Below are 16,617 nucleotides of genomic sequence, written 5' to 3' on the forward strand. Positions count from 1 at the left end.
AGGACCTGTGGAAGCGGGTCGCTTTATTCGCTGGATTTCTTAAGCACTGCCTGCAAGCTGTTCGGCTGCAGTGTAATTAGAGGTGGGGGGCGGTAGGGGAAGAAAGTGATAGAGAGGTGGGGGAAAGCCCGCGGATTTTTTAAAACCTTAAATTCCCACCGCTGTCTCTCCCCCACACCCTGTTCCCGTACAATCTGGTCGAAGATGGCGGCTACGAACGGCGCAGGCGATAGACCAAGCCTCGGTGCGTCCAAAACGCCGGCGGAGCTGGATTTCAGGTCGGGAGCTAAGATCGAGGATTTGAACAAACTGATCCAGGAATTCAGCCGCCAGGACCAGCGCGAATACGATGATCACCGAGCCCTAGAAATCCACACAGCCAAGGACTTCATCTTCTCTATGCTGGGTGAGCGGCCCGTCAGTGCGGTACCTCCCGCCCGCCGCGGAGGAGGGGGCTCGGTAACATTCAAAGTCACCCTTTCGCCCTCGGGTTCTTTGGTGCGTGAGTGTGTGTGTGAGCGTGGACAATTTCCCGAGCGTGTCTTCGCCCTCACACGCTCCGGTGGCGGGGGCTTGTATGTCGGCGACGCTCAGTTTGCAACTCTACGCTTTTTTTTGGGCAAGTCTGTGAAGTTCTTAATTGTTAAGAATGTTGGGAAACCTCCAATTCGTTTTGTTTTCTCCTTCAAAGATCATAGTTTGGCGTTTCCCCCGAAACGTACCTTGTTTCAAAGCAAAGATCATTCTTTGATTCAAAACCAGTTCCACCAACGAACTCCGCCACGACTTTTGTCTTTTCGCTGTTAGAGTCACCTTATGTACGGACACTCCTTGCCTCGCCTCACTTTACGGACATACAATTAATCTATGTAAGCTGTTTTATGTAATTATATTGATTATGTTCTTTATCTTACAGCGATTTTCTTTTGTGCTGTATCGGATCCGGAGTAACAATGATTTCATTCTCCTGTGTGCTGGAAATGACATGAAACATGCTAGAATCTTGATTGGGAATAATCACTAGCTGCACGCCTGCTGTGTATCTGCGCTAAGGTCCGGGTCCGGAGCTTAAGTGCCCACTCCAGAGTGTGAGAATTGGAAATCAAGATTGTTTAATGTCATTTTCAGCACACAAGTGTAAAGGAGAACAAAATAATCGTTACCCCGGGTCCGATGCCGCACAAAAACATTATAATAACTTTTTAAAAAAACAATAAATATAAATACGTTATACATTAAAATTGTATGTGCATAAAGTGACACTAGGCATGGGAGTGTCTGTACATAAGGTGACTCTGACAGGAAATGATACAGTCGTGGTGGTTGGAGGAGTGTGTTAGCGGGTGGAGACATTGATCAGCCTTACTGCTCGGAGAAAGTAACGATATTTGAGTGTGGTCCTGGCGCTGGATGCTTGGTAGTCTCCTCCCCGATGGGAGTGGGACAGACAGTCTCTGAACAGGGTGTGCAGGGTTCTTTATGCCACTGCTGGCCTTTTGCCAGCAAGGTTGGGGGTGTTGTGGATAGTGTGGAGGGCTGTCAGAGGTTACAGCGGGACATCGATAGGATGCAAAACTGGGCTGAGAAGTGGCAGATGGAGTTCAACCCAGATAAGTGTCAGTTGGTTCATTTTGGTAGGTCAAATATGATGGCAGAATATAGTATTAATGGTAAGACTCTTGGCAGTGTGGAGGATCAGAGAGATCTTGAGGTCCAAGTCCATAGGGCACTCAAAGCGGCTGCGCAGGTTGACTCTGTGATCATCAATTGTGGGATTGAGTTGAGGAGCCGAGAAGTAATGTTGCAGCTACATAGGACCCTGGTCAGACCCCACTTGGAGTATTGTGCTCAGTTCTGGTTGCCTCACTACAGGAAGGACATGGAAACCATAGAAAGGGTGCAGAGGAGATTTACAAGGATGTTGCCTGGATTGGGGAGCATGCCTTATGAGAATAGGTTGAGTGAACTCGGCCTTTTCTCCTTGGAGCGACGGAGGATGAGAGGTGACCCGATAGAGGTGTACAAGATAATGAGAGGCATTGATCACGTGGATAGTCAGAGGCTTTTTCCCAGGGCTGAAATGGCTAACACAAGAGAGCAAAGTTTTAAGGTGCTTGGGAGTAGGTACAGAGGAGATATCAGGGGTAAGTTTTTTTTACGTAGAGAGTGGTGAGTGCATGGAATGGGCTGTCAGTGACAGTGGTGGAGGCGGATACGATAGGGTCTTTTAAGAGGCTCCTGAATAGGTACATGGAGCTTAGAAAAATAGAGAGCTGTGGGTAACCCTCGGTAATTTCTAAGGTAAGGACATGTTCAGCACAGCTTTGTGGGCCAAAAGGCCTGTATTGTGCTGTATGTTTTCTATGTTTCTATCTCTCTGGAGTATGTAGTTGGGGGAGGATGGGAACCGTAGATTCAGGTTTATTCTCGTTGATTAATATGATGTGAAACATGTTATTTTGTGGCAGCAGTACATTGCAAAGTCATAAATTATGCAAATTGCAAAAATTGTGCAAAAAAAAAAAAAAATGTCCACAGACTGTTCAGAAATCTGATGATGCTGGAAAGAAGTTGTTTCTCTAGGATACTGGAGGTGACCAGAAATAAATTCCACATATATCCATTAAATCCACCATCAAGGACCCACACCATCTTCTTTGCTGCTACCATCAGGAAGGAGGTACAGGAGCCTCTGGGCTCTCATCACCAGGTTCAGGAACAGTTATTACCCCTCAACCATCAGCTCCTGAACCAGTGTGGGCAACTTCACTCACTCCAACACTGTTCCCACAACCTATGCACTCACTTTCAAGGACTCTTCATCTCATGTTCTCAGAATTATCTATTTGCTATTTATTTAATATTTTTTGTATTTGTGGAGTTTCTCTTTTACACATTGGTTGTTCGTCAGTTTTTCTGTGCAGTTTTTCATAGATTTTGTTGTGTTCCTTCCTTCTGCTCTGAATGCCTGTAAGAAAATGTACATACTTTGATAATTAATTTACCTTGAACTCTGAAACAAATGGAACATAGAACAGTGAGGAATCAATATCAGGTTTATTGTCAATAAGGACGCTCATTACCCAGGTCATGCCTGGGAGGAGGTGCATAAGCCTGAAGGCACAAATTCAACGATTCAGGAACAGCTTCTTCCCCTCTGCCGTCTGATTTCTGAATGGACATTGAACCCATGAACACTACCTCATTACTTTTTAATTTCTATTTTTGCATGACTTCATTGTACTGCTGCCACATAACAAATTTCACGACATATGTTAGTGATATTAAATCTGATTCTGAAGCTGTGAAATTTGTTTTGTGACAGCAGTACTTTGCTGGCATAAATTCACTGTAAGTTGCAATAAAAATATCAACAGGTAGAGGCCTTTATCCATCAATGTTGTGCCAAACAAAATAGAAATCAAACGGTAACTAAACTAACTTCACCTGCGTGTCCAATGTCCATGTTATTCCACTTCCCACTCCTTTACGTGCTGACGTTAGCTTGAATGCCTTTATTGCATCTGCCTCGACCACCACCCCAGCCAGCGCATTCTAAGCACACAACAGTGTTTTAAAATTGCACCTCACATCTCCTTTGAACTTGCTCCCTCTCACCTTAAATACATAACCTCTGGTATCAGAAACTTCAATCCTTGGATAAAGATACTCGGTGTCTACTCTATCTGTGCCTCTCATGAACTTATAAACCTCTATCAGATCTCCCCTCAGCTTCCATCTCCTCCGGAGAAAACAACCCAAAATTTGTCCAACCTCTGTTATAACACATGCCTTCTAATCCAGGCAACATCCTGGTAAACCTCTTCTGCACCCACCTCAAAGCCTTCACGTTCTTCCTGTAATGGAACGACTAGAACTGTGTGCAGTACTCCAGATGCGGCCTATGTAGGGTCTTATTAAGCTGCAGCAAATGCAAGTGGCCACTTTATTCGGTGCTTGTTCCTAATAAAGTGGCCACTGAGTGCATGCTCATGGTCTTCTGTTGCTGAAGCTCATCCACTTCAAGGCTCACCGTGTTGTGCATTTAGAGACACTCTTCTGCACACCACTGTTGTAATGCGTGGTTACTTGAGTTACTGTCACCTCCCTGTCAGCTTGAACCAGTCTGGTCATTCTCCTCTGACCCCTCTCATTGACAAGGGCTTCACCGTATCTATGCCTCTCAATTTTATCCACCCCTTTAAGGTCACCCATCATTCTCCTACACACCAATGAGCAGAAGTTAATGGCAAGACCTTCAGTGTTGATGTGCAGAGGGATCTTGGGGTCCAAGTCCAGAGGAGATTAGAAGACTGTCAAAGCTGCAAAAATGGGTGAGGAATAGTGGTTGGTATAACACTATTACAGCACCAGCAAGCCAGGTTCAATTCCAACCACTGTCTGTAGAGAGCTTGTACGGTCTCCCCGTGACCACATGGGTTTCCTCCGGGTGCTCTGGATTCCTCCCAAGTTCCAAAGACCTACGGTTATTTTAATTTATTGAGATGCAGTGCCACGCTGCCCAGCAATCCCCCGATGTCACCCTAGCCGAATCACGGGACAACTTACAATGATTAACCTACCAACGGGTACATCTGTGGGCTGTGGGAGGACACCCACGTGGTCATGGGGAAACATACAAAATCCTTACAGACAGCGGCGGGAATTGAATCCGGGGTCACCTGTATCTGTAAAGCATTGTGCTGACCACTGCGCTACTGTACCGTGACCAATTAACCTAGTCTAATTTAGTAGGGTAATTGGTCACGGGTGTAATTTGATGGCACGGGCTTGCTGGACTGGAAGAGCCTGTTGCTGTGCTGTATCTCTGAATAAATGTTGGGGTATGGTCCATATACCCAGTCCATTTATCCTTTCAGTTTAATCTGGGTCAATATTCCTTCAACCTCAAGGATGTTCTGTAGGACAACTGCCTTCTCTTCACACTGGGGTCTACCTAAATGTCATAATTTTTTTTAGTTTTAGAGATGCAAGCCTGCACTGCAGAATTCCATCCGTGTGACCCAGTTAGCCTCTAATAACTCTGATTGCCTTTGGAAGGTGGGAGAAAAGCCGAGCATCCAGCCAAAACCCACATAGTTACGGGACGATCATGCAAACTCCTCACAGACAGCAGCAGGAACTGAACCTGTGTTACGTTAACCACTGCGCTTCAGTGCTGCCTCAAACCTTTTCTCTAACCTTACAACTGTGGAATCCCTTTATTCCCTATCCTCCACTTTGTAAAACTTAATTAAGCACATTCTAATTTAGTCTCCAAGTCCTTTTTATTCACAGCTGAGGCGATCAGTTCACACCGTGCCAAAATTATAAATGACAAGATGATTTACTATCAATACAAATTGTTAAATACGTTTGGATGTGGTTTGGTAATTAATTCCTTCTTCAGAGAGGCAGTTACCGATTTAATTCCTTCAGTTCAAATTTATTGTCTTCAACCATACACACCTATACAATTAAATGAAACAATGTTCCTCGGGGACCAAGGTGCAAAACGCAGCACACATGCTGTGCATGAACCAATATGAACATAATAAAATTTAAAGGATAAAAAAAAAGTATTCTGTAGATGCGCAAGTTGATATAAAATGCATATACACAATATAGTTAAATATACAGTAAAACTACTAGGACTTGATGTTTCAATCCCTATGGTAAGTTGGCACTCGATGTTGCCAGTGGGTTTGGAGTGGTGACAAGGAGGGAGGGTAGGTACGTCATCGGGGTCATCAGGTGGGCACCCTCCTTTGACGTTTCGTTGATAAGCCCACGACGTCTCCAGAGGGCTCAACGGTGCTACCTGGCGTCCCAGATACACCCCCCTCAGTTCCATACCCTCCTGTCTTCATCTTGCAGCCCAGTTGTTGTCTTTCCTTTTAATCCAAATCCAATTGCTGCTTTCTTAGTCATAGTCATGCTTTATTGATCCCAGGGGAAATTAGTTAAAATTTCTTCTGCTGCATTTGACAAGGACTTGATTGCTTGTTGGAGGGAGTGACCCCTCACCCCCATCTTCTTCAATAGACTGGTCATAGGTGTAGCAACGAATCCCCTGCATCCCACTTCTACAGGAAAAATCTTGGTCTTCCAGCCATTCTGGGCAGCTTCAGTTGCCAGTTCAGAGTACTTGGTCTTTTTCCTCTCATAAGCTTCTTCGACACCATCTTCCCATGGTACTGTCAATTCCACAGCCTATGCCAGCTTGGCTGTTGTGGACCACAGGACCATGTCTGGCTGGAGTGTCATAGCTGCAATGTCTGGGGGAAACACAAGCTTTTTTTCCAAGTCCACGTCCATTTTCCAATCCCGAGCAACTTGCAGAATGCTTACACCTTTTGATGTTATCTGGTGCTCTGGAGGTTGGCCTGCTGGTACAAATCGTGTATTGTTGGTACTGTCATGAGTAATGCGCACTGTGTGGTAATCGGTGGTCAGAAGTCTCACAGCCTGAAGGGGATAACTAACTATCTTCCATCACTGGTAACCCAAAAATTGCAGTAATGGGGTGAGGTTGTAAATCAATACACAAAACTGTAGAAACAATATCAAAGATATCTTTCCAATATTTATCCAAAAAAGGGCAAGACCAGAACATACGAGTCAAGGAAGCATTATATCTATCACAAATAGAGCTTATATGAGCCTGCTGGATGATTGCATTCCTTACATTAATGGCTAGGAGATCTATGTTATTGAATTGGAAAGAGGTCAATCCTCCTCCTACATTTCAATGGTTTTCTCAAACTATATCTTGCTTAAATTTAGAGAAAATCAGAAGTGGCACCTTTGATCCTTCGATTAAAATTGAAGAAACTTGGAGACCATTTATTCAACACTTTCATATGATGTAGTTTGTCCTTTTTCAAATCTTTTTTTTTAAACTAAAAATATACAGATAGAGGAATGGAGTTAACGACATTAATGATTGTATCCAAAGTAATATGTTAGCCCGACTTTGTTGCAGTTTTGTTCAGTTTAGTCTAGTCTAGTTTTGCTTAGCTTAATTTAGTGTTTTTTCTTTTCTAGTTTGGGTTTTTTTGTTTTTTTTTCCATTTATCTTTTACCATGTTCAATTATATTTGGAGTGGGGGAGATCTAACGTACTTGTACTATCAGCAATTTTATATTTGCAAATGTTAGCTATCAATAATGTAATCCCATTCTGTTTATCAAGATTATTGCTATGTTTAAAATTTTGAAAATTAATAAAAAGACTGGAAAAGGAAAGAAGTCTCCCAGCCTGGGGAAGGAAGTTGTTATCAGATAACCAGTCCTTGTTTGTACTGTACCCACTGCCTGATGGACGTCAAAGCGATGGGATGGATGGGAGGGGTTCTTGACCATACTGAGGGCTCTACGAATGCAGCATATCTGATATGTGGAGTGGGGGCGATTCTCTCGGCAGTCCTCACAATCTGCTGCACAGTTCTGTGGTCAGATGTCTTGAAACTCCCATAGCAGGTGCCGATACAGCTGGCCAGGACTCTCGAAGCTGCTCCTTGCACTGTGGATGCCTGTACTTTGTGTCATACTGTGGTAGTGTTCAGGAAACGAGATGTGTGCCAGGTTTACAGGATGCTGCCTGGATTAGAGAGTATGTCTTCTCAGGAGGGGTTGAGTGAGCTGGGGTTCCTCTTCGGAGCGAATGAGGGTGAGGAGTGACTTGATGGAGGTGGACAAGATAAGAAGCGTAGATTGAGTGGACAGACAGACTTTTTTCTCAAGACAGAAATGGCTAATATGAGGGGGCATAATAAGGTGAGGCCTACGTAGGAGGGAAAGGTCAGATTGATCTTGGAGTAGGTTAAAAGGCTGGCGCAACATGGTAGGGTGAAGGACCTATACTGTTCTATGTAGGGTGTGTGGAGACCAGAAAGGGATATGGACAGGTTAAGTGAGTGGGCATGATGCAGTAAAATGCGGCTGCCCCCATTCAGAAGAAAGTATGAAAAGGTTAGTTTTATTTGTCACACATACATTGAAACATGCAGTGAAATGGGTCACAGAAACATAGAAAACCAAGAGCACAATACAGGTCCTTCGGCCCACGATGCTGTGCTGAACATGTCCTTACTTTAGAAATTACCTGGGATTACCCATAGCCTTACATTTTTCTAAGCTTCATGTACTTATCCAAGAGTCTCTTAAAAGACCCTATCATGTCCACCTCCACCAGTCACCAGCAGCCCATTTCACCACTCTTCATATTTTAAAAAAAAAACTTACCCCTGATATCCCCTCTGTACCTACTTTCAAGCACCTTAAAACTATGCCCTCTCATGTTAGCCATTTCAGCCCTGGGGAAAAGCCTCTGTCTATCCACACGATCAATGCCCCTCATCATCTTGTACACCTCTATCAGGTTGTTTGTGCTAATGATCAGCTCAGTCTGATGATGTGCTGGGGGCAGCCCACAAGTGTTGCCTGTCTCCTGGCATCAACCTGGCATGCCCACAACTCACTAATCCTGCGCCTTTGGGCTGTGGGAGGAAACTGGAGCAGCTGGAGGAAACCCACGCGATCGTGGGGAGAACATATAAACTCCTTGCAGACAGTAGCAGGAACTGAAGCTAACCACCATGCAACCCCGTACCATACCTCTGTACATTAAAGCTCTTGCAGGGTAGCTGATCTGGCACAGTGCCTCTTTCCTCTCTGGTTTGAATGGCTGGTCAGTAATTTATTGTGCAGCAGCTTTTCCCCATGTCCTACGATGTCGAAAATGCCTTGTGGAGTGCTAATGTGATGTGGGACTGCCAGACTGGGTAAGAGTTTCTTCCCTCGGGCTGTGAGACTAATGAATACCCTGCCACCACCGAGTTCTCGTCACTAGGACAGCAAACTGTTTACAGTTTACCTGCGCTGTGCACAACATCCATTTGGAATTATATTTTATGTACTTGATTATTTTATGTGCTGTGTGTGATATGTTTTGTGGGTGCACTGTGGTCTAGAGAAATGTTATTTTGTTTGGTTGTACATCTACACAGTCGGATGACATAAACCTGAAAGGAGTCTGATGTTATTTAGAACGGAAATACTAATGTTTCAGATTGTGGTAAGCCAGTCAGGGCTGGCTTTGTGAATAAAGGATTAGAGTGGAATGAGGTCACATTTCTGCCATTCACAAGAGGAACAAAGCTGGCCTTTGAGTAATACCGAGTTCATTGTCCCTGTAGGGGGAAGGGTTAAGATCATTTAATCTCTTCTCTCTGCCTCTTGTGTCCTTGTCTTGTGGATCTGCCAAGCTGAAGTATGACTCTTGCCCTCTACTCCATGTTGTGGGCTGACTTTTTTTACTTCTGGATAATTCCCAACGAGTGGCGCTGCCCAGCAAACCATCTGTTTACCTCCAGCCTAATCACAGGATACTTTACAATGACAAATGAGCCTACTAACCAGTACATCTATGGACTGTGGGAAGAAACCGGAGCACCTGGAGGAAACCCACAGAGCCATGGGAGAACATACAGACGGCAGTGGAATTGAACTCTGAAGCCCGACAGCCAGAGTGATTGAGTTTTCTGTGTCCTAGTTTCATTACTCTTGGACACTTGACCTCATGGATGCCCCTCTTGAATGCTTGGTTATTGTTGAGCCTTCACTTGGATACTGAACAACAGAGAACATAGAACAGTACAGCACAGAAACAAAGCTGGCCCAAAGCAGATAAATTAGTAATCAAATGGCCTTCTGCCTATACAATACCCACACCCCTTCACTTTCCTCGCATTCACGTGCCTTCCTTAAGCCATTCACCCCTCCTGGGGCAAAGGCCATCAGCAGCAGCTTGCCAGGGTCCTCTGTCCTGGGCTGGAAGGTTGATCGGCCTTGTGGTTTCCATTTTCACTGCACGACTTCAATGGTCTTCCAGCTGAAGTTCCTTCCTCTCCCAGGGATGAGATCTCTGAAGCTCCTGTTGGCATTCTTGTGGGTCTGAGGTTTTATGGATGGGTTTGCTAGCCCCATGTCCAACCCTGCTCCTTTCATGGCCAGGCTTGGGTCCATTCACGGTGCAGTTGTGCACTCACCTTTGTCTCTTAAATGTCCCTAATATATCTGCCTCTACCACCACCCCAGACAGCACATTCCAGGCAACCAGCGCTCCCTGGCCCTCATCTCCTTTGAAACTACCCCTTCTCACCTTAAATGCATGTCCTCTGGTATTAGACATTTCAACCCTGGCAAACTCTATCTATGCTTCTCCGCTCACAATCTGATAAACTTCTGCCAGATCTACCCCTATCCCCCACCTCTCGAGAGAAGCTTCCCAGTTCCATTCTGAAGTGGTCAGAATTGCTTGTTGCCACTGAAATGCGACAAGCAGTGGAAGAGGCGCGGGTCTGTGAGTGCTGAGCTGTAGTGATCACCATTATGTGCCATGTTGTATGACATAGACGATCATGGTTTTTTCATGATAATGATTGTGCTTGGCAAATGTTTCTACACAAGTGGTTTGCAATTGCCTTCTGGACAGTGTCTTTACAAGACAGGTGACCCCAGCCATTAGCAATGCTCTTCAGAGATTGACTACCTGGCAACAGCGGTCACATAACCAGGACTTGTGATATGCACCAGCGGCTCATACGACCATCCGCCACCTGCTCCCTTGGCTTCTCATGACCCTGATCCGGGGGGAGGGGGTAGTGTTGGCTAAGCAGGTGCTACACCTTGCCCAAGGGTGACCTGCGGGCTAGTGGAGGGAAGGAGCGCCTTGCACCTCCTTTGGGTAGAGACACACCTCCCCCATGGTAGTGTTATGGGTTGAATAAGCTGAGGTTCTGCTGGGAATCTTTGTCGCAGCCCCTGGGACAATTGTCTACAGGTTTGATGTCTCTGAGTCCAGGTCAGGGAGTGGAGGCTGCCAGCCCGATGCCCGAGTGCAGGGCGAAGGACTGAAAGCCTGAGGGCAGCCTGTTCTGGGCTGGAAGCCTGAGCTTGAAGGGGTGGACAGGAACGTGCTTGCTTTGCTGGTGCCTCGTTTCGTGGTGTTCTGCTGAACATGGTGGGCGTGCTATGTTGGTGCCAGAATGTGTGGTGACACTTGCGGGCTGCCCTCGTCAAATCCTTGGGTGTTCTGGTTGCTGGGGAAGTCTAAGGTCAGAGGGCAGAGCCTCAGAAAAGAAGGATGTCCCTTTGGACAGGTGAGGAATTTATCTAGCTAGAGATTCAAGACTGTTTAATTTAATTTCATGTGCGTGTTCTCCTTTATACTTCTGCACTGGAAATGACATTAAACAATCTTGAATTGTTCTGCTGAATGTGGTGGGAATGCTATGCACAACAACTTGTGCCATTACTTGTGGGCTGCCACCAGCCCATCCTTGTGTGTCAGTTGTTAATGCAACAGTACACTTCATCATACTTGGGTGTACGTGTGATTGATAAATCTGAATAACAAAGGTGCAGAAGGCAGTGTTTTTAACCAAAAACGAGGAATGGACCGATTTAGTAATGTTGCTGCCTATAGACTGCACCTATGGCTTGTGATTCCAGACTGGATCTGCAAAGTGTTAACAGTCCAATACAAGTTTCAGCCCAAAAACTTATGATAATTCCTTCCCTCCCATAGATCCTGATAAGTTTTCCCAGCAGGTTGTTTCCTGAAAAACACCAGTTTTCCAGCCTCCCACACAAAAAATGCTGGTGAATGCAGCAGGCCAGGCAGCATCTATATGAAGAGATACAGTCGATGTTTTGGGCCGAGACCCTTCGTCAGGACTAACTGAAAGAAGAGATGGTAAGAGATTTGAAAATGGGAGGGGGAGGGGAAGGGTCCCGGCCCGAAATGTCGACTGTACCTCTTCCTATAGATGCTGCCTGGCCTGCTGCGTTCACCAGCAATTTTTGTGTGTGTTGCCTTGAATTTCCAGCATCTGCAGATTTCCTCATGTCTGAGTTTTCCAGCCTGTTATTGAAGCCAAACAGGACCATGCTCATTACAAAGTAATTTCAGTAAATTAGGATCTCTCATGGGTTTTTAATGGGAAGATCAGAGTTGATGAAATTTATTGAACACTGAACTCTGAGGGAGATGTTCACTGTCTGAAGGGAGGACTGCATTAGTGGGGAGATAATATACCATGCCAATAGCCTTTGACTGGGACAAAGGGTTATTGGCCAGTCAGTATGTGTATGTACCTATATATGGATTTTGGAAAGACAATGAATCTTAGATTGAATTTAAAATCTGTGATACTGAAGATAAGTTGCCTCCACTGGGCAAAATAACTCTGCCATGGACAGTCCCAAGCCTGGCTCTGAAAGGAGGAGGGTTGGGTACAGGGTTGGGGTTAGTGTTCCCGACCCTTTTAAAAACCCAGAGCTACAGAAATGTCAGGGGAAGCTCTGAAAACCCCTTCCCTGGGAGAGAAAAAAGGTGGGCTACACCTGGGATGACTTGAAAGACTGTCCCAGGACAAAGGACTCTGGTGAACTCCTGTCAGCAACCTATGCCCCAATAGGGGTGATGGGCTCGGGTAAGCTAACTGGTTGGAATAGAGGGTTAATGTCTGGTGTTATGATAGATATTCACTTTCCAGGGCCCCAAAGGCTTATTGCTAATCTCAGCTTTCTACTACAGCAGTGTGACCTTTCCAAAGGGTCAGCTGTTTGAGAGAATTAAACTTCTAACAAATATGTTTGCTCAACTTGCAAGAACTCAAAGATCAAAGTACACAAAGTTCAACTCTGAGATTTGTTTTCTTGTGGACATTTGCAGTAAATACAAAGAAATAACAAAGAAAACTAAAGAATCAGGGAAAAACCACCCATGACAAAGCCAGACAGTCAACCAATAGTCGTTTGAGACTTTCAGACCGTCTGTGTGAATTGGTTTGTCCAGGGAAGCTGTCTGGAAAACATCACATGCAGATAATCTCATCAAGTAGTAAAATGGTATAAAAGATAAAAGGCATTGGAGATCCTTATAAATGACAAGGAGAATAAGAGAAAGATGGGGTGACAAAGAACTATAATTCACTCCTCAACTTTTGGAGGACTCGTTAGCTGGCTAGGTATGCAAGTCTGGGCAGTACAATTTGGAGAGCAAGCTGTTGCCCGTGTACCAAGCTCCCCCTCTCCACGCATCTGATGAACCCAAAGAAATGGCAGAGACAGTCTGGTACCAGCAGCGTCACAGGAGTTGTCAGTCAACATTGAACTCAATGTTTTGGGAACTCCAGTTCCGGATTTTTCCCTTGGAGTTTACTCCCCAAGCCTTCCCCATGAGTGGGTAGATCTGCAATGCAGCAGACGTTTGTGACCAGAGTTTTCTTTCTCATAGGTGAGCTGCCATCCATGGCTAGTGAGCCCTATCTGCACGAAGTGACTGATTTAAGGGTGCCAGTAATCTGCCTTTGCCCCTTCTCTAGTCGGTAGTAATGGTTCCACCAGGCTTAGTAGCCCATGTGAAGGCCAGGAGCTGGACTTGTTTGTCAGAGGCTATTTGAGGTTCACGCCATTGGGAGCATTTAATAGGTAGTGGGAGCTTCTCCTCATTACCACCCCTGGCTACAACAACCTTAAGGAAACATACCAGATGGGGCTTAAAACCTTTTTTAGTTTTGGGCTTTGTGGACAGGGATTCCAATACCATCACAGTATCATTGAATTGGAAGGAAATGATTTCCTACACTGGGATATTGCTAGTCAAGACAATTTTGTCTTCAGATTTTAAAATCTAGATTAGGCAGACAAACTGGGATTGTGAAGGGGTAAAATTAAGTCGGCTGGAGCTGAAGTGTGATGCTGTACCAGTTGGACGAGGGCCAGCACCAGCTCCTGCCAATGCACACTTGGCATCGACAATGAAGAAAGATCCAGCTTGCTGGATGAAGGCAGATTCCCTCCCACAGCCACAGATCTGCACAAACCCTTTGTGAATCCTGTGACTAGAAGAATTGCAAGCATTGAACATTTCAGGTTTGCAGAGCAGCGTTTGAAAAGGTTCAACTTCTAAGCAACTAATTTAAAGCAAAGCGATGGACGAACTTGCACGCAGGTTTTACAAACCTTTGCAGCTGTTCTTCCAAGAAGCAGAGAAGTTGTTTGCTTAATCTGTTGGATATTACAAAATCCTGGCATCAATGGCTCCCGAACACTGACTACTTTGTTCTTGAACCAGCCGTCACAACCATTTGTTTATGTTTAGTTTTTCATGGTTTTATTTATCCTGTAAATGCCTGCAATAAAATAAATCTTGGTGGTGTAAGGTAACACACAGTCAAGGGCCACTTTATTAGGTATACCTGCTCGTTAATGCAAATATCTAATCTGACAATCATGTGGCAGCAACTCAATGCATAAAAGCACGCAGACATGGTCAAGAGGTTCAGTTGTTGTTCAGGCCAAATATCAGAATGGGGAAGAAATGTGATCTAAGTGACTTTGACCATGGAATGTTTGGTGCTAGATGGGGTGGTTTGAGTATCTCAGAAACTGCTGATCTTCTGTTATTTTCATGCACAACAGTCTCTAGAGCAGGGGTTCCTAACTTGGTTTCATGAACCCCCTCAGTTATTAAGATCATAAGATGTCGGAGCAGAATTAGGCCATTTCGCCCATCGAGTCTGCTCCACCATATCATCATGGTTGACCTAATTTTCCCCTCGGCCCCAATCTCCTGGCTTCTCCCCCAATCCCTTCATGTCCTGACCACTCAAGAATCCCTCAACCTCTGCCATAAATCTGCATAAAGACTTGGCCTGTGCAGCTAATTGTGGCAACTAATTCCACAGACTCCCACCATCTGGCTGAAGAAATTCCTCCTCCGCTCCATTCTGAAAGGACACCCCTCTATTCTAAGGCTGCGTCCTCTGGTCTTAGACTGTCCCACCATAGGAAACGTCCTCTCCACGTCCATTCTGTCAAGTTGATAGGTTTCAATGAGGTTTCAGTTCTTCTGAATTCTAGTGAATAAAGACCAGAGCCATCAGATGTTCTTCATATGACAAGCCATTCAAATTTGGAATCATTTTTGTGAACCTCCTTTGAGCCCTCTCCAGTTTCAGCACATCCTTTCTAAGATAAACCTGTTCACAAAACTCCAATTGAGGCCTCACCTGCTTTCTAAAATTTCAAAGTTACATCCTTGCTTTTATATTTGAATCCTCTTGAAATGAATGCTAACATTGCATTTGGCTTCCTCACCACCGACTCAGCCTGCAAATTAACCTTTAGGGAATCCTGCACAAGGATTCCCAAGTCCCTTTGCACTTCAGATTTTTGTATCTTCTCTCCATTTAGAAAATAGTCAACCCTTTCATTTTTTCTATCAATGTGCATGACCATACACTTCCTGGTATTCCACTTGCTATTTCTTTGCCCATTCTCATAATCTGTCTTAAGTCCTTCACCAGCCTTTCTACGTCCTTAAAACTACCTGCCCCTCCAACTATGTTTGTATCATCTGCAAACTTTGCAACAAAACCATCAATTCCATCATTTAGATCATTGATATAACGTAAAAAGAATCGGTCCCATCGCAAACTCCACTAGTGGAGTCTACCAGTAGTCAGTGGCAGCCAGCCAGAAGAGGCTGCCTTTATTCCCACTCTTTGCCTCCAGTCAATCAGCCACTGCCTTATTCATGCTAGAATCTTTGTTAAGCAGCCTCATGTGTGGCACCTTGTCAAAGGCCTTCTGAAATTCCAAGTACACAACATCAACCAATTCTCCTTTGTCTATCCTACTTATTACTACTTCAAAGAATTTCAACAGATGTGTCAGGCAAGATTTTCCCTTGAGGAAACCATACTGACTATGGCCTATTTTATCATGTGCCTCCAAGTACCCCGAGACCTCATCCTTACTAATTGACTCCAACATCTTCCCAACCACTGAGGTCAGACTAACTGGCCTATAGTTTCCTTTCTTCTGCCTCTCTCCCTTCTTGAAGAGTGGAGTGACTTAAAATTTTCCAGTCTTGTGGAACCATTCCAGAATCTAGTAATTCTTGAAGGATCAATACTAATGTCTGCACAATCTCTTCAGCCACCTCTTTCAGAACTCTGGGGTGTGCACTATCTGGTCCAGGTGCCTTATCTACATTCAGACCTTTCAGTTTCCCAAGAACCCTTCTCTAGTTATGGTAACTTCACACATTTCTTGACCCCTGACACCTGGAACTTCCATCATACTGTTAATGTCTTCCATAATGAAGACTGGTACAAAATATTCAGTCTGTTCATCTGCTATTTTGTTGTCCCTCATTACTACCTTTCCAGCATCATTTTCCAGCAGTCTGATATCCACTCGCACCTCCCTTTTACACTTTTTTTATTTGAAGAAACTTTTGGTATCCTCTTTAATATTAGTGGCTAGCTTATTTTCATATTCCATCTTTACCTTAATTTCTTTTTAGTTGCCTTCTGTTAGTTTTAAAAGATTCCCAATCCTCCAACTTCCCACTCATTATTATATGCCCTCTACTTGGTTTTTATGTTGGCTTTCACTTAGCCATGGTTGTGTCATCTTTCCTCTAGAATACTTCTTCCTCTTTGGGATGTGTATATCCTGTGCCTTCTGAATTGCTTCCAGAAATCCCAGCCATCACCGCTCTGCTGTCATCCCTGCCAATGTTCTTTTCCAATCAAT

General features: G+C 44.7%; 1 protein-coding gene across 1 annotated transcript in view; it reads left to right on the top strand.

The window, feature by feature from the left end:
• The first annotated feature begins 204 nt into the window (after positions 1 to 204).
• Positions 205 to 16,617, top strand: part of LOC140195832 (nucleotidyltransferase MB21D2-like) — a 48,424-nt gene continuing 32,011 nt past the window's right edge. Inside the window, exon 1 of the mRNA XM_072254468.1 lies at positions 205 to 406. Coding sequence (XP_072110569.1) covers positions 205 to 406 — 202 coding nt within the window. The remainder of the gene's footprint in view (positions 407 to 16,617) is intronic.

Source organism: Mobula birostris, chromosome 4 (assembly GCF_030028105.1).
Source record: "Mobula birostris isolate sMobBir1 chromosome 4, sMobBir1.hap1, whole genome shotgun sequence".
Lineage (NCBI taxonomy): Eukaryota > Metazoa > Chordata > Chondrichthyes > Myliobatiformes > Myliobatidae > Mobula > Mobula birostris.